The sequence below is a fragment of the Tursiops truncatus genome, chromosome 13 (assembly GCF_011762595.2).
Source record: "Tursiops truncatus isolate mTurTru1 chromosome 13, mTurTru1.mat.Y, whole genome shotgun sequence".
Classification (NCBI taxonomy): Eukaryota; Metazoa; Chordata; class Mammalia; order Artiodactyla; family Delphinidae; genus Tursiops; species Tursiops truncatus.
In genome coordinates, this window is record NC_047046.1 from 31,633,549 (window position 1) to 31,660,764 (window position 27,216).

The 27,216-nt window shown below is 38.2% G+C and overlaps 1 protein-coding gene across 9 annotated transcripts in view; it reads right to left on the minus strand.

The window, feature by feature from the left end:
• Positions 1 to 27,216, minus strand: part of ARHGAP28 (Rho GTPase activating protein 28) — a 149,659-nt gene that overhangs the window by 32,740 nt on the left and 89,703 nt on the right. For 8 of the 9 annotated variants that reach the window (XR_012325323.1, XR_012325322.1, XR_012325324.1 and 5 more), the window contains 7 exons: positions 26,066 to 26,158; positions 20,884 to 20,976; positions 13,927 to 14,016; positions 5,983 to 6,067; positions 3,812 to 3,954; positions 1,380 to 1,545; positions 1,161 to 1,252 (listed from right to left, as the gene is read on the minus strand). Coding sequence is in view for 6 of the 9 variants with exons in the window: in XM_073790537.1 (XP_073646638.1) it covers positions 1,161 to 1,252; positions 1,380 to 1,545; positions 3,812 to 3,954; positions 5,983 to 6,067; positions 13,927 to 14,016; positions 20,884 to 20,976; positions 26,066 to 26,158 (762 nt within the window). In the remaining 3 variants the exon portion in view is untranslated. The remainder of the gene's footprint in view (positions 1 to 1,160; positions 1,253 to 1,379; positions 1,546 to 3,811; positions 3,955 to 5,982; positions 6,068 to 13,926; positions 14,017 to 20,883; positions 20,977 to 26,065; positions 26,159 to 27,216) is intronic. The other variant, XM_033837581.2, reaches the window with a different exon arrangement.

A 27,216-nucleotide genomic window follows, 5' to 3' on the forward strand; every position in this document is an offset into this window, starting at 1 on the left:
TGTTCCTTTTTGCATCTACCTCTTATGTGTTCTTGGGCAAGTTACCTCACCCTACGATGCCTCCGTTGCCTCACCAGTAGAAGGGAGATGATAACACCGACCTCCTGGGGCTGCTGGGTGCTGTCCAGACATGACAAGTACAGACGGCCGGGTGCAGGGGAGGTGCCCTACAGACACGCACACTGGGTGTCGCCCGCATCCTCTGGCCCCCTGGTTGCCATCCTCCCTGCTCCTATTGGCAGCCAATCAATCACCTGATTTGAGGAGCAGCTCAATTTGAGGTATTGGTAGCAAAATTAAGGAAGATAGTAAAGAGACATAGAATTGTTATTGTGAATAAAGTAAGTATGTTTCCTCACTCAGTATTTTCACATATCATTTAAAAACTGAATTGAAAATTCAACAAGATTTGTGTTTAGGGCTTGGAATTTTACTTGTGCCACCGGATGTCACTGTTGAATAAATGCATAATTAAACCAGTGTAAATTGTTGGCTATAAAAAAACGTGACACAAAAGCAAATGAGCCATTAACCAGTGATGGTCACAGAGACAACCACATATGATAGTTCAGGTAATATCAGTTTCAAAACCTCCCAAACCAAAATTCTTGTTTGTCTAAATGGATCATACCTTCTCAGTCATGCCTCAAACACCACCAGAATAAGCTGATTTTTAGACTTTATTTAGCTTTGTCTGGAAAATTCTAAACAATTATACATACACATTTAAAAACACCCGACCTGTGATATACCTCAGCAAATACTTGTATGATTAGTAAATGGACTGCTAGTCATCTCTTATACAGGACAGAATAATCAAATACACACACAAACACAAACATACACACAAATAACATTTTTTAAATATTCAAAGAAATATAACTGAAGGAAGCCATGTGACAGAGCATCTGCACTCATCACCTGATGCTTTATGATCAGACAATGAAACAGGCTACAGAAGTTCTCAGCAAGGCAGACATGCCCAAGTGTTTGTGGATGTCATGTGGATGTATGGAGGAAACCTGGAAATCACCAAGGCCCAAGTCCTAATAGGGCTTTAGTGTCTTTAAATCTAGAGGAAAATTCATTAGTGGGTTTACAAATAGCACATTGCAAGCACAGGGCTCTATTAACTCCCCCTTTATTTATATTGAACTCACTTTTTGTAACACAAGGGGAACTTTCACTCCAGCATCTTTCCTTCGGTCATTTTCCAGCAGGACTGTAAGAGGAACTCCAAAAATCCCACTGTCTTCATTGTAAAATAGGCGAGAAAGAAAAAAGAATCAGAAAAGCACCGTCTTATTCCCATGTATCAAAGTGTTAAAGCCAGAAAAAGTCTTTTTGTTTTGTTTTGTTTTCAGAATAAGTCTTAATACCTCGTCCTTTTACTTTCTCCGTTTTGTTTCTTTTTAGTTGAATACGAAAGGCATCAAAAAAGGCCGTCAATTCAATCAGAGAGAGATGGCGGATTTTCTTCATGTCGTCAGCAGACAGATCTCCTGCTTCAGTTAGGCCAAATCTGGTTTTCTGAACAATAAATTTCTAAAATACATATTGAGGATATTTATTTTTTATGGCAAAGGAAAATTATTATACGTTCATTCAAATGCCACCTGGACATTCTAAATCTGTACAGCAAGACATGCTATTCATAAAAAAATCTCTGAGGAGCATGCTGCATCACAGAAAGATTATGAATATGATTTTTAGAACATCTGCAGATCACTACTACACTAAATTGAAACAAAACAGTGATCTGAAGTATACCATAACGTCATCATCACAACTGTGATGTAAAGAATGTAGGTAATTTCTCAACTGAAACTGATTGCGCCTGCTTGCTGAGACAATAGTTATTCTACCTTAAAAATCAAATTTAGGTAATTCAGAATATTCTTAAAAAAGAAAAATGCACAGAAAGTGCCAAATAATTCTACTATCATTTTGAAGCCAATTATATTGTTATATTCTCCATTTCCACACTAGGAAACAAAATACACTAAAAGAACAATAAAAAACCCTTCAACAGTCCAGAAATATTGTGAAGACTGTAAGAAGTAAGACCTTTAAAAAACAAGAGATTGTTCTTGTAATAAATAACAGAAATATTACATATAAGTAATAATAATGAAATATAAGTATTATATAAGTTAATATATAATTACATAATAAGTAAAATATAAATTTTATATTTAAGTATATATATAAAATCTATAACAAATACTTTGCTCTCAGAAAACCTGGTATTGAAAGAAAATGGCTAAAGTAGAAATATACAATAGTTATTTAAATTACAAAGTTGTAAGTATACATTCTCCATAGGAGTTCCCTAAACTAGAGCTTCCTTGGGATTTTTAAAGCATCTTCCAATTCATTCATTCATTCATTCATTTATTCATTCATTCAACAACTGTTCTTTGAAATTCCAAGTATTTGAAAGCTAAACAACAAAACATAGGGTGTGGTCTGAGGTATACCTTGTGCTATTAAACACTTGGTTATTTTACCTTCTTTCTGAGACCAAGGCCCCACATGACAATAATACATAACAAGAACAGCAACACAACAAGAACTGCCATCATTACTGAGCAATTATTGACACTACGTGCTATACCCTATGCAGAGCTCTTCATGGGAGGCTGCCCTGCACCCCAGATGAGCCCAAACTCAGGAGGAGACAGACATGATGAGGAGACTGGGGGTCAGCATCCTCTCTTGGACAATTCTCTCCAAAGATTCAGAGGGACTCCCCCTGCAACCAGAGTCCCAGAGCTGGGTTCCCTCTTTTGTCCCAGAATGCCACTGTGCCCTCTGACATAGAGGCTGCATAGGGTCCAGGAGGGGTTCTGAAGATGGACACGTGTAGGTTTAAATTCTGTTTCTGCCTCCTATTAGCTGTGAAGATTTGGATATGTTACTTAGCTTGTTTGGGCCTCAGTTTCCTCAACTGTAATATGGGAGCAATCACTAGGATGATGAGAACTAGAATACCTACTGCAGTGTCTGGCCTATAGAAGGCGCCTGGTGGGTCTTACAGTTCTTGCCCTGTCCTCTTCCCCTCCTTCACAGGAATGGTCCAGGCCACCTGGGGCAAAGCCTCTGCCTGATTCTAGATGACTCATTCCTCTAGCCCTGAAACTGCCTGAGCCCTGCTCATCATGCCTCCAGCCCTGATCAGCACAGAATATTCAGGACTCCACATCTTGAACTCTTCACAAATGCATTGACTGAGTAGCAAATAGATCAGTGTAGCATATTTCCTGTATTGGGCTTTCAGAATATAATTATCCTGGATATATATAATGAGGCTTTCAGGCTAATGAAGTATGTAGCTCTACTTTCCCATCCCATAATAATATTACAAATTCTTGAATTTATTTTTGATGAGTTTTTAGTGTCTGCCCTATAAGCTCTCACTTCTCATTGTTAATGACTGTGACTTTCTGACATGTGGCTTCTAATGCACAAGTAGGTATACAGTTACAGTTAGAACTGGCATCAACCTATAAGTAAAGTAAGGATAGAAAGTGCATGAAAGCACACAAGCCAAGTGGAAAACCTATTTCATCTATAAAGCAGTACTCAAGCATATACACTAGCAACTCTTCCTCAACCCAGGGCTGCCAGGTACAGCCAGGCAGGCTGTGTACTGCACAACAAATAATGTCCCTGGTGTGATGCAACACTGATGCCTGGCCTCTCCCCATGCCCTTGTGCACACACAAAGAAATTTTTTTAAAAATCCTAGTCTGTCCCACAGAGAAGTCACAGGAAGCTAGTGGAATAATCATGAAAGGTTTTTACTTACAGGTAAAACATAGTCTTCTTTCTTAAAATCTGACTTCTTCAATTTATTTCTTTTTGGAGCCTCTGTAACCATTTCTGAATAAGATTCTTCAAAGGACAGCTCTTCAGCTTGTAGTGGAATGTCCTTTTCCAGATATTCATCATCTAAAGAACAGAGGATGTGGAATATTTAATATGCCATTTAATCAATCAATACCATTTACTGTAAAGTAAGCACAAAATGTTTACAAGTTAATCCATAAGCACATTAGAATGTTTACATCCAGGAAAAGCATTAGACTCACCCAGAATGATTTCAGTTAAGCAATTAATGTAGTGTCATCAGATTTCCACATGAACAAACTTCTATAATCATTATCCAAGCAAACTTTCTATTTAATCTGATGTTTTTAATTTTAGATGTTTATGTCTCATGAAAAGCATTGAAGATTAATTAGAAAGACAAAAATGAAATATTTCTATATATTCTCATGATATTAAAATTAAGTCCATCCAGACCCAACGTTGCTGCTATTGGGGAAGCAAAAGCTTAAAGCAGAGGGAGAAAGGGTGGAGGCCCCACAGGAAATTCCTGCCTACTTTCATTCCTCTTGGGTTTTTCCCAAACTGTGGAACTGTGCCTCTTAAGATTTGTTCAAATTCAGTTTGCCCTTCACTACTAGATTTGTTCAGGTGAATTAATTCTAATTCTTGTGATTTTGTATCATTACCTGACCTCGTATGATGCACATTACAAAGCTAAATGGGTGACAAGTACTGTCCCGTATCCATGTTTCTCTCAAGTCTGAAATTAAGACAATAGATTCCTTACCAAAAACAAGTGAAATCATTTGAGTAAATCTAAATCTGATTTTTGACTAAGAGTTTGGCTTGCCATCTTGTTTCATTGCCTGGCAAAACTGTTCATATGTCATGAAAAGAATTATTTGATTACAAAAAAAAGAGCTCATCTCTTTTACCCTCTTCTATAGACAGTGACTAAATGAAAACCAAACAGAACAAAAGGAACAAAAGATAGAAATGACAGAAGACCTAGTTAATCTCAATTAAAAGTTTAACAGAGAAATTTGTAAATCAACAAATTTAAAATTCTAAACAGTTATACTGAATTAAAACACAATAAATGGATACAGTAAAAACTTAGAAAATAATGAGGGCACAGTTAAGATTTTCACTCATCATACAGAGGCTTGCATGCAAATCAGAGTAAGATTGTTAAATAAAATGCTAATTTCTTAAGGACCTATGGACAGATTCTTTGGACAGTGTTGATTATACAGGCCGATACTCCAAATCACCAGACTACTCCAGGTAGACTTTTATCTTTTAGTGGTATGAGTTGAACTGAATAACAATATGGCAGCAAATAGAATGATGTGGAATAATTTACAGCAAATCCATTCTCTTCGATTTTTCTTTTTTTTTTGGAAACAGCTGTATTAAAATGTAATCCACATGCCTAGAATTCACTTATTTGAAGTGTATAGTCAACGGTTTTTAGGATATTTGCAGAGTTGTACAACCATCGATCAATTTTAGAACATTTTCATCACCCCAACTTATTTGAGTTTTGAAGCTAATGCTGCAAGTATAGGGTTCTGCTGTATCTGAGAAGACGGTGCATTACTTAGGGAAAATTTTGAGGAATCACTAAAGTGTGGCCTAAAGGGGCCTATTTCTAACAAGGAGGATTTGAGATTCCATACTGAGTCCATGCAGAGTATCCAATGCTCAAGTGGAAGAGGCCCATTTAAAAGCTAACCCTGCTACTCTGTACATCACAAGCTGCTCTGCTGCTGCATTTACTTGAGCATAATTAGAGGTTCTTGGAAGTGGTCTGCTTCCTGGTCTGCTTGATACTGTTAAGCAGATCCAGATTACCTGTGAGAGAGGCCCCAAATCAAAGACACTGCCTAAGTGAGTAGTTTCTAAATGATGCCGTGGGAGTAAAGGTGGAAAAGATTCTGCTTCCAATGTGGTTCAATTAGTTTCGTCTGGTATAATAGATGGGCTGTTTGGAGGTGATGGGAGGAGAGGCCCGGGTGACAGAATCAAAAAGGGGAGAAAACACACTTACATTTTGCTTTCAGAAATTCACTTCTCACTGAATTGAGTGCCAGCACAAAAGCAAAAAGACACAGCTTGAGTTCAGTAGGAGTTTGTGTCACTCACCACTCACTGCGTTCTGCACCGACTGTCCAGGGTCTGCTGAGCCATTGGAATGAGCTGGCACATCTGGAATAGTCTCCAGGATAGACTGTGAAACAAGGGAAGACGAACACAAAACAGCTTATCATAAATACAGTCTACCCTACGTTTCAACCTGATTTATGTTCTGCTGTATATTTGAATTCTTTTCACAAAAAGCAATTCTTGATTCCATGAAGGGCTTGCATCTGATTTCCTTTTTCTCACTCAGTTCAGACCTGTACAGCTCACACAGTTTTCCCAAAAGAGAACTAAGTCAAGGTCAAAATAACCACATCTTCTTAAATGTTTGTTGTCATACAGTTCCTAACGTAAAAATTACAATGCTTGATGTCACATAGTTTGATGATTATTATATTTGTTATTCTTGATGCAGCTGGTCACACATTTTGGTCGTAAACTCTAAGTCATGACATAGCTAGATGGTTAGTAACAGGGATGCTGGAGCCAGATTGCTTGGATTCTAATCCTGGTTCTTCCACTTCGTGTGACTTCAAGCAAGTTACAGGACTCTCTATTGCTTAATCTCCTGATCTGTAAAATGAAGATGATAATAGAACATATTTCAACAAGTTATTATGAATTTTAAATGACTATAAATCACATGGAACAATATCTGGCACATAGTGAGTACTGCACAAGGGCTAGCTACTATTAATATACTCATACATTAACTTCTTTGCTAGGAAATACAGAGTGATAATAACTACCAACAATTTAAGTACGTTTTCTAGTTCAGTGTCCTCTCTTAATTAATTTCCTACTTTCTTCACTGCAATCCTGCCAAAGCACTGCACTCCCCTGCAATGTTATCAGAAGTTGAGTAATTAACTCTGTAGAGCTCTGTAGAGCTTTGTAGAACTCTAACTCAGGTTGGATGGGTACTAGTAAAAACTTACACACAAATTCTACCATTTCTACCAATATAAATTTTAACGTGGAAGTTATCAGCTGTATGTGTGAGGGTGAAAATCTGCTATTCCATCAAGAACCTTTTTTATGCTCTTCACACATAAATCTGTTCTTTTTCCCCCAGAGCCTGATGTCGCTCATATTTATTTAGCAATATGAACTGAACACCTGCTTCATGAAAGATCCTTTATTATGTACTACAAATTGCACAAGGGAATCTCGAATGCTGAGCTTTGCGTTCTCTCTTTCCTATTTTACTCCAAAGGAGATAACATATCTTATTGTGTAAACAGAATGTGAATATATTGCCAACTATTAAAACACAGATGCTCAATTATGTAATTGGTGGCTCTAAAAACTAACACTACAGATTAAAGATTACCTATACACTGAAATCCTTAAAAAGATGTGGAACACTTTTCAGTGGTTTCCTTACGTTTTTCTAGAAAGAAATGTTTTATTAAACTTTGTAATAACTCATCTACAGAAGAGAACACTCCTGAAAATTGAGAAACACTCATGTAAGGCTTGAAGCTGATGGCTTGGGATCCTTGAATGGACTAAATGTCAATTTCGTAATCCGTAAAGTGGAGAAGTGCCATCTGCTGTCTGGTTTAACTGGCCTCCAGCCAGTCTATAGTATTGAATGAGGTCCCACTTTTTGTAATATAAATTATTCTGGGACTTTCCTGGGGGAAGCAGAAATTTAAATCGTTACCCTTGCTCTTTAGCTATTTATAATGAGGAGAAGAGAGTAACATTTATGGAACATTATTAAAAGACAATCCACTCTTAAGAGCTAATTTCTACACTACTAGTGTTTACTGGAGAGTAAAGGAGAGGAAGGAGGTGCCACCCAAAAGGTTTCACTGAAGAGGCGGCTGACCTTGCACTGAAACTCAAGGAATGATGAAAAGGACTTACAAAGGCAGGGAGGAGGGCAAAGCATTCAGGCCAGACGTGGAATCATAAATTTCAGGTATGGAAATCTGAAGCATTTTGGCTTCATGAGAGGATCAAGGAGAGCCTGATTTGTCAGGAGTTGAGACAAGGTATTAGAAAAATATGAGAAATATGTTAGTCAAGAAGGTTTTGAAAGCCAGGTAGAGGTTCTCAGACTTAGACTCATAACGGTTAAAACACAACAGAACAAACAAAAGAACATTCATGTGTTAAAGCAGGGGGATGACTTGGTGAAAATGAAAAGGAAGATCGCTCTGCCAATAAAGGGACCATGAGTTTTGAAACAGGTTGAATGAAAAGGCTCAGTGCTTGGTATTCATAATTTTAAAACATCCACTTACTCATTAAACATATTAATATTAGAATCTTTAAAATATTTTCACTAGTGATTTTAATGTATTTCAAACATAAATGACACTCCCCTTTAAAACAAACTTCCCTAGCTTGTCCATAATGGATCCTACCATTTCCCTACATGCCCAACCACTAGAGTTCCCCACTGGGGCCTCAGCTGCTTTAGGAGAGGCAAAGCTTCCTACCAACGCTTGCTCTGCTGCCCAAATCCTACTGCACTGGGATTGGAGAGTAAGGGTTGAAGGATTATTATTTTAAATTCCAACATTTAGAAGGTTAGCACTATCTGCTTGAGTTCTCTTAAAACTAGACTTCGACTATCTGATATTTCCTTCACATTAAAGAAACACCATACCAAATATTTTCCGTGTTCATTACTTACAGGAGAAACTCACCGACTCAAAAGATGTTTCTGACCTTCCTGACTGGCTGCTTGGTTTTTTCTCATGGTTTCAATCTATGTGCTATAACTCTATACACTAAATCTGCCTGTGCTTCAGTCATTACAGACAATAAGGCTCCCCATATTCCTCTTCTGCATCTGAGATCAGAACTGATAAATCCACCTCTTGAATCCACTGTGCCAAATTCCCCAGAGATGAACGTAAATAAGCCACATTCACTGACAAATACGTAACCAATTTTGAAATAAAAAATAAAATAAAAATTACGAAATCTATCCAAATGTGAATTTAAAGGCATTCCGATGCCATCTATGACATCTGAAATTATAAATTAAATATTAAAGACAATGAGAGTAATAAATTCCAAAAATCCATGTGAATAGCCGAAGTATTATTCAGATTACTTCTTAACCTTAAACACAAATAATAAAGTTTAAAAATAAATGGACACCAAGGGAGGAAAGCGGCAGGAGGCTGGGGGTGGTGGTGTGATGAACTGGGCGATTGGGATTGACATGTATACACTGATGTGTATAAAATTGATGACTAATAAGAACCTGCTGTATAAAAAAATAAATAAAATAAAATTCAGGAAAAAAAAAAGTTGCTGATGTAATGGATAAGTTCCGAGCAAATTCTTCTAAAAAGGGATATTCTGAAATTTTTGTATCTGACATTAAAATGAGTATATATTTCAAAAAAAAGAAGAAAAATGTTTATAATCCAAGAGACTAGGAAAAATTATCCAAGTAGACCCAAGAATGAATGAAAAAAATTAATAAGGATTAAATAAATTAATATGATAGAAAAAGTAGGCTTAATTAATTAAAGGTAGTGACTTTAAAAAAAAATACTGCCAACACAGGCAAGTATTTACATTCTGACAGACATAAATTTTAGGAAGAAAAAAGGAGTAACAGCTACCTTCACAGAAAATTTTAAAATTATGCACCTAAACAAATGTGTGTATGTACATATATATATTTGTGTACATATGTGTTTACACACACACACCCCCCAACATATATTGAAATTTTAAATGAACTTGATGTTTTGCTAGAACAAATACACATTACCAAGTTCATACAAGTTGGGATTGAAAGGAATATAATCCCTAAACCATATCCATTGAAAAATTAATCAAAGCATTAGGTCTACAGTGATGCCAGACCTTGGCATAAAACTGTATATAATAGTTTTTACAGATTATATGTGTTTACACCAAAGTTTAATAAATAGCTCCAAAATACTGAAAAAGATTCAAAGTTCTCAACATGTTTGTACCAAGATTAGCATAACTCTGGTAATAACAAAAAGAAATGATATATCATAGGCTAACCCCACTTACTAGAATAGTGGTTAAAAATGCTAAAATGGTAGCAAATCATATTCAGTAGCATAAGAAAAGAATAATATAACACAAGTAGGGTTTAACTAAGCAATGAAATTATAGTTCAACATTAGAAAAACCTATCAATGTAATTTCCTAAAGTAATTGCCTTTTAAAGAAGAAAAACAATACATTCATTTTAATAGATGATACAATCATTTGATATAACTCAATCTCTACTCCTGATAAATGTAACTACAAGGCTCAGAAAACCAGAACAAATATTCTTCTTAATAGTGAAACTTAGAAGAATTCATGAGAAAATCAAAAATGTATCAAAAGATCTCCATAATTATTATTCAATGTTATAAGTGCTTGAGGTTGGTTCAATAAGATAAGAAAAGTAAATAAGACGAATAACTACAATCGTCCCTTGGTATTTATGGGGGATTGGTTCCAGGACCCCCAAGGACACCAAAATCCTCAAATGCTCAAGTCCCTTATACAAAACGTTGTGGTGTTTGCATATAACCTATGCATATCCTTCCATATACTTTAAATCATTTCTAGATTACTTATAACACCTAATACAATGTAAATGCTATGTAAATAGGTGCTGGTGCACAGCAAATTCAAGTTTTGCTTTTTGGAACTTTCTGGGATTTTTTTTTTTCTGAATATTTTCAACCTGCAGTTGGTTGAATCCTAGAATGCAGAACCTAAAAATAAAGAGGGCTAACTGTATTTTAAAGATTGGGCAAATAAAACTTTCAGTATTTCAGACGATGTCTGCACAAATTATAAAATCAAATGAAAAATTCTAAGAAATAAAAAAGAATTTTCAGAAAGGAAACTATAAGAGAGACTTTTGTGAGTAACAAAAATACTTTCCTTGTATATCCACAAAAACAGACAAGAAGATACCATGAAAAACCCCTATCATTTAAAATACCAATGAAAGCCATTAAGTTCCTAGTAACTAACAAATGAAAAAATGTGTAGGAAAAAATATGAGAGGAAATCATGAAATTTTACTGAAGGATAGAAGATACAAATGAATGGAAAGACACAATTTTTTCTCAGTGGGAAGATTCAATATTTTAAGATGTGAATTCTCTCCAACAATCTTTAAATTCAATGAAATTCTTAGTGGAGTACTAACAAGATTTTTATTTAATGGGTAGTGATAGCCTCAATGTAAGTTCATCTGAAAGAAAAAAATTTCTGAGAAGAGGAAAGAAAATTTTGATTCTAAACAATGATGGCAAACTTGTAACAAATTTAAATAAACAAAACATAGAGTCATAGTAATTAGGATAGATCCTGTATACGCAGAGAATTCACTTATCATAAAGGTGCAAATCAAACAAGTAAAAAAGATGAAAGAATGAAAAAACAAGATGTTGGTCACGCCAAGGCTATCCCCTTGGAAAAGATAAAGTTAGGTTACCTACTTTATCCCATTCCACAACATAAATGCCAATAGTGAAAGTTGTCAAGAGCCTCTGGAGTCTTGGAGATAACAGTAAATAGTCAGTGAGATTTTCCCTGACAGGCCTTATAGGCATCATGGCCAGGACCCCTGAAGCCCTTGCCTCCACTGCACTGAATCACTGGAAATCCCACCATGTAGAAGAAACTGGGGAACCAAACCGGGGTGCCCATGGCTCCTTATAATCAAGAAGGAGGGAAGTCAAAAATGTGTTTATGTCACGGTGAGAAGTTCTAGAATGATTTTCAGTACAGATGCAGAAAGAGTGAAGTTGGCATCTGTGGGCTACTTTAGCAACTAACCAATTTGTTTAACATTTCAAAGTAAAGGTATTATGAGTAACAAACAATCCAAAGTAAGTCACACTAGAGACAGGTTCCAATGAAATTTTTTTGAGTGTCATTACTGCTGAAACTTTTACTTATGTCATTATTGACATTCAATCAGTTTTCAGAAAAACAAAATGAAAACAAAAACGAAATCTGAGTGACTAACTTACCCCAGGAAGCTCTATCTATAACTGCCATGCAAGATCATTTTCTTTCTCTTACACTGTCAAACTTTCAAGGATCCTATATGTAGACAACACGTGTTCAATAAAGATTTGGTGAATGAATAAATCAATGAATCAGCAAAGAATGAAGAAATAGAAAAACGTCACAAGCATTGTGGTCACAGAGCTGCCATGGAAAAGCCTAGAAAACAGGCCTACCCAACCTCCTCTTCTTTAGCAACTCAACGGTGCAAACACCATGCTTCAAGTTCTGCTTGGTGTGTGCACAGAACTACACACAGTACTTTCTTGTTGGCTTATAGAACAGGTGAAGTCAGCTAGCGGACGGACGAGAGGTCAGAGACAGAAGCTTTCTAACTACCTAACACTAACACTAACTAGAAAGTGGGGAGAACTGCTGCAGGCATGGAGCAAGACTTGCATTTTAGACCGATGACTTGCAGCCACGGCGAGGATGAGATGGAGGGTATAAGCTAAAGTCCGGGAGATCACTTAGGCGGCTGCTTCAGTAACACAGAAAGATGATGAGTTTCTGTACTAAGGAAGTAGTTGTAGGAAAAGAGGGGAGTAGACATATTCTAGAACTGTGTACAAGATAAAATCAACAGGTGTCAGAGAAGACAAGTAGAGGTGAGGCTAAGACTTGGGGCTGAGTCTTGGGCACATGGGTATCTCCAGCTGAGACTGAAAATGAAATATCCTGGGCAAGGCCTTACTTAGAAGAGGAATCCTCGGTCACGGGGTGGGGTGGGGGTGGACAGCACACCATGTAAGGTCTACTGTAGGAAACTCCTCATTTCTAGGAGTTACCAGTTTGCAAATGACTTACTTTGTTTTCATCGCTAAGTGGGGTGAACTGGAGATTATCTCTGAAGTAGAGATATTCTCACTTATTTGCATTCCAATGCATGGTCTTAAATGGGAAAGTAACAGCTGAATTTAAAGCCAGTAGGTCAGAAACTGTGGGTAACCCTCAGCCTATCGGTGCTATAACCTGTAGTGAGTGCTACTGATAAAAATCACTCACATTACTTTATGCTTCTTAAATGATCACTATGAAACAAAACAAAACAACCTCATAACCAAAAATCTAAAAACACAACAGAAAAACTCATTCACATGGGGCTAACAGCATTATCTCCCTGAACGATGGGGGTGCCCTGGGAGTGCGTTGTGCATATCAACTACCCGGTATATCAAACTCGACAAGAGACGAGAAACTACTGCCCAGGAGGACGCTGAATGTGCCCCCTCCATCTGCCCATCTTGTCATGCTCTTTTGCCTTCCATCAACTTGCCAGTGGAGAACCACTACCCTATCTAACAGGGTCTCTCACTTCTGGTCCATTATGCCACACCCTGCCAGGGCTCCTGCACAGAAACACCAACTGGGGGTTCCCAGTGGAGGTGGGGCGGGGGGAGGAATGACGAGAGTTTGAGACAAAGAAAAGTAGAAGTTCTACTACTCAAGGCCACGTGAGTGAATCTGTCGTAAGTGGAGGGTTTGTTTGGATGAGTCCTGAGATCCAACGCTGGATACACAGGCAACAGTGGGGAGCCTTCAATATCAGGAGGAGGAAATTTTAATTTATCCTGCAGGTAAAAGGACTTCTGAGTTAAGATGGCAGAGTTAGGACAGATCATCTGTATGAACTCAGACAAGGGGACAAAAGTTAACAAATCGCTCCATGCTTGATGCTCCTAAAGAACACTGCATCAGTATTAATTTATGGAGTCCTCTTTCAAACTGATCTATTCATTCCTCAGTTTTGAGTCTCTTTCTTCCTAATTGTTATAAGGTTGATGGGTCTATTGGCAGCTGTGGTTTCCTCACAGTGTTAGTTCAAATTTTTCTCATCTGTTTGAAAAAAATTCTCTTCTTGCCTTGAATTTGCAATTTTGCCCTGACATGCAATCATCTGAGCATGTGATAACTTACCATGGAGCCACTCCTGGGAACTGCAAAACTCCCTTCTTCATCTTGGGACCCATCTGACAGGGTAGTAATGTTGAAAGACGCATCATCTGGCTAAATGGAGAAATGAAAGCACCATTCTTATTCAGGCAAATACTTTCTAACATGTTTGTGTATTCCACTATGCGTACGTATTTAGATATGTGTGGCAATACACAGAGTTATGACTGCCAGGGCATGGGCAATTGCACCAGCCCTTCAGGGCTCATCACTGCGAACCAGCTAAATGCCTGGCCCTCTGACAGACCCTGGCCCTGTGGCAGACACTGCTCTTGTCTGCCACAAATTCCATTTTCCTTAACAATATCTTGGTTTTGTTCCAGGGAGTGAGGTGTGAAACCAGAGAACTTGATTTCCAGGCTTCTTTGCAGCTAAAAGTGATCATGTGACAAGTGTGGTCAATGAGGTGTAAGTGTAATATTAAGAAGAGTGCCTCCAGAAAAGTTAAGGCTTTCCTGACCAAAAAGAGTAGGGTCAGCTGCTACATGCTCATGATAGCACTCTAGGTGACAGCCTGGAGTTGCCAGGCATCTTGCTCCAATGAGGATGATGGATGGCAGAGATGGCTGGGTCTGTGCTAAGGGGCATCACATGGCTGCCCTGTCACACTTGGACCACCCCCTCTTAAGCATCTCCACGTGGAGCAAAGCAACTCCGACTTTCCTATTACATGCAGCCAAACACAAACTTGTCTAATCTTATTTATTTTAAACAGACCCTAGGACTATGTTTCACAGTGATTAGAATTCAATAGCAATAGTACCAAATTGTTTTTTCATTTATAAAGCTTGAAGTAGATTTTTGCTTTAGTGTACAAGGGCATTACTGAAATTTAAGAAATGAATATTCTTTTCTTTACTGAAGGAAACTTATGGCAAAATCGAATATATTCGATACTTATAAAAACATACGATATTTTGTTTTTTAAAAAACTGTCACTCATCTTTCTTGACCACATTTTCTAAATTTTCTATAGATGGTATGTGTTACTTTATAAAATAAACATAGGACTCTTGGGCTTCCCTGGTGGCGCAATGGTTGAGAGTCCGCCTGCCGATGCAGGGGACACGGGTTCATGCCCCAGTCCAGGAAGATCCCACATGCCGCAGAGCAGCTGGGCCCGTGAACCATGGCCGCTGAGCCTGCGCGTCCGGAGCCTGTGCTCCGCAACGGGAGAGGCCACAACAGTGAGAGGCCCGCGTACCGCAAAAAAAACCATAGGACTCTTTTTTCTTTAAAGGAACAAATAGAACAAAAGATCTAGCTCAAGAAATTTAAGTCAAGATGGCAAGCTGACAATCACCTAACTCCCCTCACCCCAAATCACTAAAAATGGCAGAAAACATATATATATATATATATATATATATATATATATTTTAAAGAAACAGATTGTTAACAGCAATGGAAACCAGCAAAGAATTCCGTAGCCGATAGAAATTTCTAGAAGAAAAGCTAATAGAATTGATTTGGTAAAATAAAAACCTCTACTTGAAAACAGCATAAAAGAAAATTTTTTAGAGAGGGAAGAGAAAAATAACAGAATGTACAAAGAGTAGGAAATCCAGTAATCAATCAAAATTAATAAAGACTTGCATTATGATTGCAGACTTTAGGGGCCCAGGGATGGTAGTTCCACCTGAAAATGTGCTGGTGTCTTCTGCCTTGTTGAACACTTTCAGCCCTGATGGAGGCTTTGGTGGGTCATCCCACCCTCTTGCTGTGACAGGATTCTGATAGACAGGGGTACAGTGGAGGGACTGCGGAGCTGGACTTGAAAAAACATTCAGGATCCATAGTCTTGGTGAGAAGCTCTCCCTGCACTGTAAGCTTGGGGACACTTGCTGTCACCCGACAGGAGATGTGCACTTCCCTAATCAGATGGTGCTTGCACATGGGCAGGACTCCACTGCTTGTATCACTTACTGCTATGCATTCCAAAAGCTAGCATGTTCTCCACACAAGATGTTTACGTTTGGAAAATAACTGGGAAAAACTAAATTTTTGTTTCTTAGTTGATACTGAAAATAATGAAAAACAATTTACATGGTAATCTGTTATTTTTCCATATGAGCTCACCCACAAGGACCAAGCTTTAGTTGACAACATCCTCCACTTAGGATATAAGTTTAAAAAATTAGTTTCTGTTGTTGTTTCTGCCTGTAGATGCCTTCTTTAAAGGATAGAATTTAGTTATTTTTGATTTATTGAATTATTCCCTGAGTTTAAGGGTTATGGGTGATGGGGCTGAGGGTGGCTTGTTTGCCAACAATCTGAATTATGTTGCATCTTTACGGAAGAGAAATGAGAATATACATCCTTTATACTAAATGAATGTATTGGCGGCATTATTCATAATAGTGCAAAACGGGAAACAGTCCACATGTCCATCATCAGGTGAATAGCTACACCAATAATAGTATATTTACACAATGGATTATTGTTAGTAATAAAAGGACTAAATTTCTAATACACGCAACAAATGGATAAATCTAAAAATTATTCTGAGTGAAAGAAGCCAGACACAAGAGTGCATATTAATCTCAATAGGGTTTGCCGCTGCAGGAAAAGGAGGACAACTGACTGGAAAAGGCCTGAGAGAAATTTCTTTGGTGATGGAAATGTTTTCTATTTTGACTGACTGTAGTTATATGAGTGAAAACACTTCTTCAAACTGAATTATATACCTAAAATGCATGCACTTTAAAAAATATATATATATCAATAAAAAAGACAGAAATAATCTCATTCCTTACAAATAATATAATTCTTATCTTCAAGGGGCTATTGCTGCTATGAATCAAGAACCTACAGCTACCATAATGGGTAAATCAGAAAGAAAAAAGTTGTTCTTGGGAAATAAGAATATGTTTGCTGAAATGTACAAGGAGTAAGACAAGCTTAAAAAAAAAAAAAACAGAATCATGACCAAGAAAAAAATTACTAATCTGGAAGATAAAGATGAAGAAATCAGAGCAAACAGACTAACAGGAGAGAAAATTTAGGAGATACTGAAATTCAATTCAAGCAAAGCAGGAACCATCTAATATGTGTTCTAGAAGGGGGGAACATAGAAAATGCAGAGAAAAAAATAACTTAAGACAAAATAGAAGACAATGTCCAGAAACTGAAGAAAGAAATCAGTTCTCAGAAAGAACTCACTGAGCAGTCACCAAGATGAATGAAATAAGGGGCTGATTCTTGTGAAAGTTCAGAATTCCAGCAATAAATTCAAAATTCAAAAAAGTTGTAGAGAGGGCAAACACAAAAAGCTTATTTATAAAGGAATAAGGTTCAGGCAACCAAAGAAGAGAAAAGAAACCCAGATTGTCATGTAAGAGTGCAAGAGTAGGTCAATGAGCAATATGAGAAATGTCACTGTGCGGGTTCTCCAGGAGAGCTAAGGTTTTCTGTTAACAATGAACACTCAGTTGGCACATGTTCCTAATGGGATCCAGAGTTTGCTAACCATCTTGTAAGTTTAAGGATTAAATCCACATGTTATGGTGGCAGCATGAAAGGAAAAAGTTAGAAGTTTCGGGCTAAGGTTGGCAGTGCATTGCACTGCAGTTGTACTAGCCTTGGTTTATCCACCATTACTTGCTCATTTTGTGATTAAAACAAACTCCTACTTGTTTAAACCAAGGTTCCTTAGATTTTCTTTACTACAAAGCAAAGACAGATGCAATTGATCATTTTTAACAGAAGGTATGATTGTATTTTGCAGTGAATTATAAAGCAATAGCAAATGTAGCTATTTGAGTTTGACTTAAGACATTGGAAATAAACTAGATGGAAAAAAACTAGATCGACTACTTCGCGTTTGAGTTAACTAACACCTCTAATGACTAATTCATTTATGTTGACTACACATAAGGAAAATGTTCCTTTTATCTATACAAGTGATTTGTAGACTAGTTTGTAAGGACTGTAGACTGGGTTGTAAGCCTTCTGTACAGGTTGTAAATCTTCTGTAAATCTTTTGTAAATGCCCAGATTTAGTGGCATTTGTGATCCAGAGTCAAGATTCAACCATGTATAATATATAGACAATAGACAATCATCTGTATTATAATAGACAATTCCTTTATTGTAAGTAGCTTATTGCAAAATAAATGTGTTGGATATTAAAGAAATCATAAAATATTATACGGACTCTTTTGTAAAGGTTTCTTGAGATAGATTATTAAGTATACAATTTGATGAGTTCTGACAAATATATAGACCTATGAAACCATCACCACAGTCAAGACAATGAACAAAACCAGCACTCCCCAAATGTCCTCATGCCCCTTTGTCATCCCTCCTTCCCTCTCCTCCTCACCAACCCCTAGGCAATCACTGATCTTCTTTCCCTCACTATAGGTTATTTACATTTTCTGTAATTTCATATAAATTGAATCTTTTTTGTCTGGCTTCTTTCACATGGCATAATTATTTTAAGATCCATCCATGCTTTGTATATCAAATGTTCATTGCTTTTTATTGCTGAGAAATATTCTATTGTATGGATATATCACAATTTGTTCATGTATTTAGCTGCAGGTAAAACTGGGTTCTTTCCAGTTTGGGGCTATTAAGCTATAAACTTCTGTGGATAAGTCTTCGTATGAATATATATTACCTATGAGTAGAACGGCTGGGTCTATATGGAAGGCATGTGCTTAATATTTTAAGAAACTACCAAATTATTTTCCAAAGTGGATGGACCATTTTACATTCCTACCAGTAATGTATGAGAGTTCCAGTTGCTCTGCATCCTTAGCACCAGTCGATACGGTCAGCTTTTTAAATTTCAGCCATTCTACAGGGTATGTAGAGCTATCTCATCATGGCTTTATGTGCATTTCCATAATCACTAATGATACTGAGCACTTTTCATAAGACGATTCACCATCCAAATCTCTTTCTTGGAGAGGTGTCTATTCAAATCTTTTGCCCATTTGAAAAGATGAGAAAAGACCAAACAAAATTTTATCACTGGAAAGCTCCAACTATGTTCCTGAAACAGAAAGTTGATTTGTTTTCAAAAGTAGAGGATTTGTGTGATAAAGTCGAAGGAACTAGGACTTCCCTGGTGGCCCAGTGGCTAAGACTCTGCACTCCCAATGCAGGGGGCCTGGGTTCAATCCCTGTTCAGGGAACTAGATCCCACATACATGCCGCAACTAAGAGTTCGCATGCCGCAACTAAAAGATCCTGCATGCCGCAAAGAAGATCCCACGTGCCACAAGTAAGACTCGGCACAGCCAAATAAATAAATATACAAACAAATAAATAAATGTTATTAAAAAAAAAAAGGCGAGGGAACTAAAGCTTGGAAATACCAGCAGAGAAAAAACTGTGGATAATTTTAATATAAAAAGGAAGAGTTGGGGCTTCCCTGGTGGCGTAGTGGTTAGGAATCCACCTGCCAATGCAGGGAACATGGGTTCGAGCCGTGGTCTGGGAAGATCCCACATGCCAGGGAGCAACTAAGCCCGTGCGCCACAACTACTAAGCCTGCGCACTAGAGCCCACAAGCCACAACTACTGAGCCTGTGAGCCACAACTACTGAGCCCATGAGCCACAACTACTGAAGCCTGCGTGCCTAGATCCTGTGCTCCACAACAAGAGGAGCCACTGCAATGAGAAACCCGCGCAACGCAATGAAGAGTAGCCCCCGCTCGCCACAACTAGAGAAAGCCTGCGCGCAGTAACAAAGACCCAACACAGACAAAAATAAATAAATAAAATAAATTAATTTTAAAAAAAGAGTTATGTATTATTTCTGTAAACAATAGGAATTATATTCTGGAATAAAATGGGAGAGTTAAGTCAATGACCAAGGCTTTCTCTCCTAAAACCTAGTAGAGTCAACAAAACATAATGAAAAAAAGAAAAAAGAATCCCAGCAACATTCACACGAGTGGTGGTCAGAGAGAAATATTCCAGGAATAATGTAAATTCTTTTCCAAAATCCACCTCCCTCCTAATCAAACGGAGACACTTTTGAAATAGACAACTACTATCTCCTCCAAGTCATGAGGGAAAACAACTGAAGGTGTGAGTAACCACATCTAGGGTCAACATGAGCAGAGCCCTTGAAACTCAGTCTCTCCCCAACACCATCTCAGTAGGGAGGAGGGAACCTATTGGATTCACCATTTTGCTCTTTTCTACCTGGGAGGAAGTTAGGTGAGGGAATATGAAGATGGAAAAATTAAAGGAAAGGTAGAGTACATAAGCTCCACCAAGGGAGAGAAAAGATAGCTTAGGATAGAAGTGCAAGTAAAAACAGACGTGAGAACAGGCTCTGGCTAAACCATAAATAAAGCAATCTTTCCCGTTTGTAAACTGACAGAAGCTGGATCTTTCTCCCAACGTTTGCCTGACTTTGCCCTCCTCTGGGTAAGTGGGGAGTGGAAGTGGCTCTGGGGAAAAGCAGGGGGATGGGGAAGGGGAGGGCACTAGACACCTAGGGTGAAGAGTGTGGTCAGAACTAAGATGCCTGGTGTTCGCCCTGCACCAGGGAAGCAGTGGACAACCTGAGGACACCTACTGCTGTCCTGTGACCTGACGTCCATAGCTGGTGGAGCTGTGACTCAATGGAACCAACACACTTATGAGAATTTTTCAAAATAAACGAAAAATGGAAAGGAACTAAATCTGTCATAAAGAAATGCCTACCATCGTTGGTTTTCTGGGTTTGTATCTGTTTTAATAGAGCATGTAGTTGTTTGTGGCTTTAACTATTAAACTCGGGTTCATTTACTGCTGAATGGCTTCCTACAAATCAAATAAAAGTAGATAGGCATGTTGACAGCTGGAGTTGTCCAGCCACCTGAATTATGTTGCGTTGTTTTGAAGTTTTGCATGATTGTCTTGAAGGAACGGCTTCTTTTTTCATCCCTAACCCCAGTTCTCCTGCTATCACTTACCAAGGAACCACTTGTTTTGATAACTCCCGGCAGCTCTTTTTCCTCCTGGGTGTCGTCCAACTGACTAGGATGGTTGTCACAGGTATCGCCTGGCTAATGAAAGAAACGAAAGTCATTTTTATCCAGGCATATCTTTCACTATGTGATTGTTTATTCAATTATACATCACACTAGAATCTGTATAAATGCACAGCCATGTGGACATACACAGAGTTAATGACTACAGTGCAATTGGTAGCATTCACCAATTCCTCCAAAAGGATGCTGAGCCTCCTAAACGTCATGCACTGCAATAGAAATGAGTCTCAAAAGCAGACACTGCTGCCTGCCTGCCAAAACCCACTTTTCTTTTCTTCTTTAACATATGAATATCATGATCTTGCTCTAAGATGCTGCGTGTCTATCTAAAAGGACTAAGTGTGATCATGTGATGGCTCCGTCCAAAGAGATTCGAGTGAAACCCTACTTGGTAGAGCACCCAGGAAGGCTAATGTTTTCTTGTTGAAGTGCATGGAATCAGCTGGCTGATGCTTCTCCCAGAACATGGGCATGGTACCTGTGATGCCCAGACATCCTGTAAGCATTAAATACTAGCCTGTATGCTGAGTGGAACAGAATGGAAAGATAATAATTTGGTAGGTCCATGAGAGGGATATTAGTCAAACCAGCCGCAGACTTCTTATTTTGTAAGGAAAATAAACCTCTAATTGTCTAAGTCAGGAAGCTTACTGATTAAACTATGCTACTTAAAAATCAGACTTTATGACTGTATTTTGGAGTGATTTACAAATCAAAAGCAAGAGTATTCAGCTTTTTTTTTCATTTTGAAACTGGAAAAACATTAGACTGATTATCTCACAAACACATATGACTGAACCAAATATTTCATTCCCATCACTGAGTATTGGAAAAGCTCTGATTTTCACTATGCAGCAAATGGATTTGAGACTATTCTAATTGCGATGTGCTGCACTGTAGGCCTTGTGCATAAGCTCTAAGATTTTTAGCAGCATTTGTGATATAATGGCATTTCCCAAAATAAGATGTAAATATTCTACTCCATGATTAAAGCAACTTTTTGCAAAATTAAGCATACTGGATATTAATGAAATAAACTTTTACACGAGAACTTAGAAACATTTTTCGTTTGACTTTTCCATATTTTCTAACTTTCCCCCAATGTGTATGTATTATATTGCTATGAAGAACACACATCTCTTTGGAAGGGGAAACAATGCTGAAAAGGCAGTACAAGAAAACTTAGGTCAGGATGGAGGTCAGAGAGTGTACCACTCTCAATCACTCAGAATTAGAGAAAGGGCGTATTTTTAAGTATAGCTCCAAGGGCACTGAGAACCAACAAAGTGTTCTAATAACAGATTAAAAATTGTTAGAAATTCCTGGAAAATAAAAAATAAGTAATTTATTTCATAATTGTAAAGAAATTCTCAGCCTAAGGATAGCATAAGACAAAGAAAGGGCAAATCCACAAAAAAGCAAACAGACAAACAACCAAGCTTAGAGTGAAAACCACACAGGACAAGAAGGGGTCCCAGGGCAATGGCTAGGATAATTTATTGTAAAGTGTTTCCTTAATGGAAGGGCCCGACCAAACTCCCAACAGTTCCCTTTACACTGAACAGCAGACGGCAGCCACGTATGGACCCAAGGAAAGCACTCTGAATGAAGTGAACTACCTGCCTTGGGAAGATGCCCAGGGTTGGGACCAAAACAGACCTCAATATCAGGTCACTCTGGACCTTCATGAAAGACATGGATGGGAGAATAAAAGGAGAACATGAGTTTTGTCTGGGAATGATGTCATTTGCCACTCTCCCTTTGGCATTGAAGGTATGTGCATGCGTGTATTTGTGTGTGTACGTGTGTAAGTACGTGTGTCTACATATGCACACATGCACGGACTCACCCATGTGTGCTGTTAAAATAACGTCCATTCACAGACTGCTCACATACCTTACTGCTTACACAGGACCCAAAGTCAGCCCTCTTATTCAATAAAGAGCCCTTTGGGAAAATATCTATATAATGGCAGAGAAATCATACAGCAATGACATATCCTAAAAGTTGTTAACTAGTCAATCCAGACCATCACTAAGGATCATCAGCCACTGGAGAAAAATCAACACTATAAAAAAGTCAGCTGTGGAGAAAATCAACATTCTGAAAAAAAAGTATATTGGTATACATTCTGGGAGAAAGAGATAAGTGAGGGAAGAGAAAAAGGCTTATAATGATTTAATAATTTCAGAGAGATCTGAGAGACTATTGCAATCATAAATCAGGACTAACTATAACAATAAAGGGTAAATCAGTGAGAAAAGGAGGAGTTCTTATGAATTAACAGTATGATTGCTGAATTTAAAAATCAACAGGGACCCAATTATAACCACTCATGACAAAAATGAGAATTAGGTTTCCACAAAATGATGTAGACAAAACCTGCTAGCATACAGAACAAACGGAAAACAAAGACATGGGAAATATAAGAGACAACTTAAGAGCTGTGTGAGTTTAATGTAAGAAATGAAAAGAAGAAGAGAGAAAATGGAGATAATGAAGTAAAAGAAATAATGGGAAAAGAATGTTCAGAACTGAAAGGAAACATGTTTCAGAAACAAAAAGCTGAGTGCTGGATCATGATAAAAAAAAAAAAAAGATTTCATATCCTGATGGCAGTTCAGGTCTCTAACAACAAAGATAAACCTAAAAGCTTCCAGAAATATAAAAATGAGAGTAGGATGCAAATAAAGGAATGATTTAGAGAGGCATCAGGCTTCTCAACATTAACACTATATGAAAAGCAAATAGATTAATATTTACAAATTTCTGAAAGAAAATGAGCAACAGCCTAGCACACTGATACTAACCAGTTTAGGATTTAAGCTTTTTAGTTGTTAAAATTTAGTATCCAGAGATATTTCTTGCCAGATTTGCTCAAAGGATAAAAGATGCAATCTGCTAAGAAGATGTAACAGTTTGTAATATATGTGATTATGGAAATTAGTATTTCTACTCTTCTCTGTGGTCATTCTGGCGGGCTAGCCCTCATCCTCCTCCAGGGATAAGAGCAGGACTGCTTTCTCATTCTATAAACTGGTGAGTAGTTCAGGGGTGTGTCTGGAATAAAACTTAATCGTTCTTGTTCACCTCGGTGGGAGATTTCTTCATGTGTTTCGTCACCACACTTGCCTTTAACCTTTAAAAGATGACAAGACCATCAAAGAATTGAAATAAAAGGGATAGTGCTAAAAGAGAAAAGAAACAAAATAAGCACAGACTCATCATGAGAGTCCACGGCTGGATGTGGAGTGTCAATGAGGCAACAAGATCTAAAATAAGACTCACTCTTACACGTTGCCTTGACATCCGGTAAAAGCGGGAGGGCTGTAAGTGGTCTAAGCCCAAGTTCCCCTCCCACTTTGCTCCCTCAGATAAGGTCCCCTAGTAAAACAACACTCCTTACCCAGGGGGCCAGACACAGTTCTTGCTTATCCCTGAGTAGTGGGTTTCAGTTTCCTGTCCACCCATGGAATTATTCAAACAAGCCAATCCATCCTCTGTGAGAACCAAGAGGGCACTCCCCCTCCTGATACTCCAAAGCCTGGTTGTTCACTCTGTTCCCAAGTGCACCCCACATGTGGCTCTGTATGGTGTGTGGTGTCCTCCCTCCCTGGGCTATGAGAACATATAATAAATTGCTGTTGTCTCATCTTTCCAGTGTCAGGGGTCATGTGCTGAGCCATCCCTATAACCCCAGGGTGAAGAGGAGGCAATCAAAACAGTAGGTAGATGTAGGTGGGGTGAAAAGCTCATAGAGATCGTTCTTTGAAAACACCCCGTGTCTACTCTGACTTGCCCCTCCTCTAGCTGAGAGAAGAGGTAGTGGCTGCTGTGAAGGGGAGCAGGTGGGCAGAGAGGAACAAATGCCTGGATCAAGTGTCCTGGCTGGAAGGATGGTATAGAAGACTCCCTGAACCGAGGGAAAAATCTTCCAACTCAACAGAAAATGTAAAGACCTCTGACTAGACAGAGTTCACACTCTTATGAGAAATGCAATGAAATTAGAAAAAAATTAGAGACAAAGATCTGAAAACAGGATTGCTCACAGCCCCAGCTGACCACGCTCCACCTCCAGACCTTGACCTACCCTCAGGCAACAGAAGAGCAGCCAGAACACAAACTGGCCACATCCAAACCCTTGAGCAGAATTTTGGAAGGGACCAGGGGCTAGCCTGTATCGAGACAATTGCAAGATGTGGACAGAGTGCCCCACATAAAATATATGCAAGATGAAAGTAAACTGTAGAGAATCTAAACATCATCATCATCATCATCATCAATCAGATCAAGAATGGTACAGGGGTTACTCTTAGAACAACAAAGAATCCCTCTTCCTCTGCTAGGGAAGAAAATAAAGAGCTAAAGAGAAGGAAACACATAGAAGCATGATAGAGGAAGGTCTCTTACTGTAAATTTTCTGCTGCCATGAATCCAGGTGGAGGAAGATGTCAGGAACCCATGTCCTTCTCAGGGTGAAGGGTCACCACTTCAGTAAGAGGACCCAGGCCTCATGCCAGGAGGTACAGATCACAGCATGAGATTCATCTCTTTCACTGAAATAGCTTCACTGACAGTTTGGAACTCAGATCATCACTCTTTGAAATTTGCACTAAACTGGGTGAGGTGGGCTCTAAATAAAACGTGTTTACCTCCTGTGCAAGATTGTGCACTTTTTCCACTTATTGTTACAGGTTCAAGATGCTATAGTGCTGCGTCCCACAATATATTTACATTTAGAAAGTAACTTAAATGTCAAAATATTTCTTACAGTGACAATTAAATTAATTTTGAAAAGATTTATAGAAGGTAGCATAAAATTTTCCACTGTGCACTCAGCAAAGAGAACAATAGTTTAGCTGATGACCTCCCACATGTACTGACTTCTGGCTGTGGCTGCAGCTGCAGCTGTGATTGTTTTTGTTATTGTACGTACAAGCAGGCCCCATAGAATTTGCGGATTTAACTATTTAATTATTCATTCCTGAGTCTGAGTCCCCTTTTTTCTTCATTGTTACAAGGTAAGTAGGCTTTTTTTTTTTTTTTAAACTTTCCAGGCTGCCTTGAATTAACCACTTCTCCTGATCCCCTTGCTCTGTCTTACCAGTTGACCATTTCTGCAGGGAACTGCTGGCATCCCTTCTTCATCTGGGTTCACATCCAAAAGAGGAGCTGGGATACAACAAAAATCATCTGGCTATTGAGAAAAATGAAAGTGCATTTTTATTCAGGCATGTTCTCCCAAGGGTAACTGCATTTAATCACGTGTTACGCATACGATGTGCACATTCATACAGACATGTTGAGACACCCACAGATATGACTGCCTATGCACTGATCACTGCATTTGGCCACTTAGCAGCCAGTCCTGGGAGCTCACCACACACCAGGCCCGGTGACAGACACTGGTACGTGTGGAAGATCCTGTCAACCGCCTGCCCCAAACCCAGTCACCTGTCTTCATTAATAGGATCCTGATTTTTTTTTTCAGGAACTTTTGTGTACAATGAAAAAACATCAACTTCCCAGGCTCTCTTGCAGCTAAGGATGATTGTATAACATTTCTAGGCAATGAGAGGTAACTGGAATTCTACCAAGTAAGATTTCTGGGAAACTGAAGTCAGAGATATAGAGTCAGTTGGTACAAGCTCCAGGAACCACCAGGACATGGGCATGCTGGCAGGAGTGGCCCAGCCCCCTTGGCAAGCAAAAGAATGAAGGCCACATGTGAAAGATAAAATAGAAAGATGGAAGGAAGCTGGATCTACGCTAAAGCAAAGATCAGTTTCCTCTGAAAGAGAGAAAAAACAAATTCATATTTGTATAAACTCATGATTTCTTGGGTTTTCTGGGCCATGCAGTCAAATGTATATGTGTGATATAACATTTTTTTAAGGACTGTATGCCTATATTTATACAGTTAATTATGAGTTAGTCCCACCTTTAACTGTTTATCAATTATGAAATTAGATTGACTATTTTGCTCAATTAAATGTGTTACTGAAGGTAATAATTGATTCACATCTTCTGAATATTAGAAAAAAATCTATTTGAGCACTGAACTTCTGCTCATGATGAAATGGATTGTAGACCTTGCATTATGTATCCAAAGGGTGATTTAATATCTGTGATTTAGTGTATAAGAGCTCTACCAAAACAAGGGTTAAATATTCTATTCTTTTATGGTTAGAATTTCACTGAAAATTACATTCATTGGATATTTAATTAAATCATAAAATTTTATTTGGGCCCACA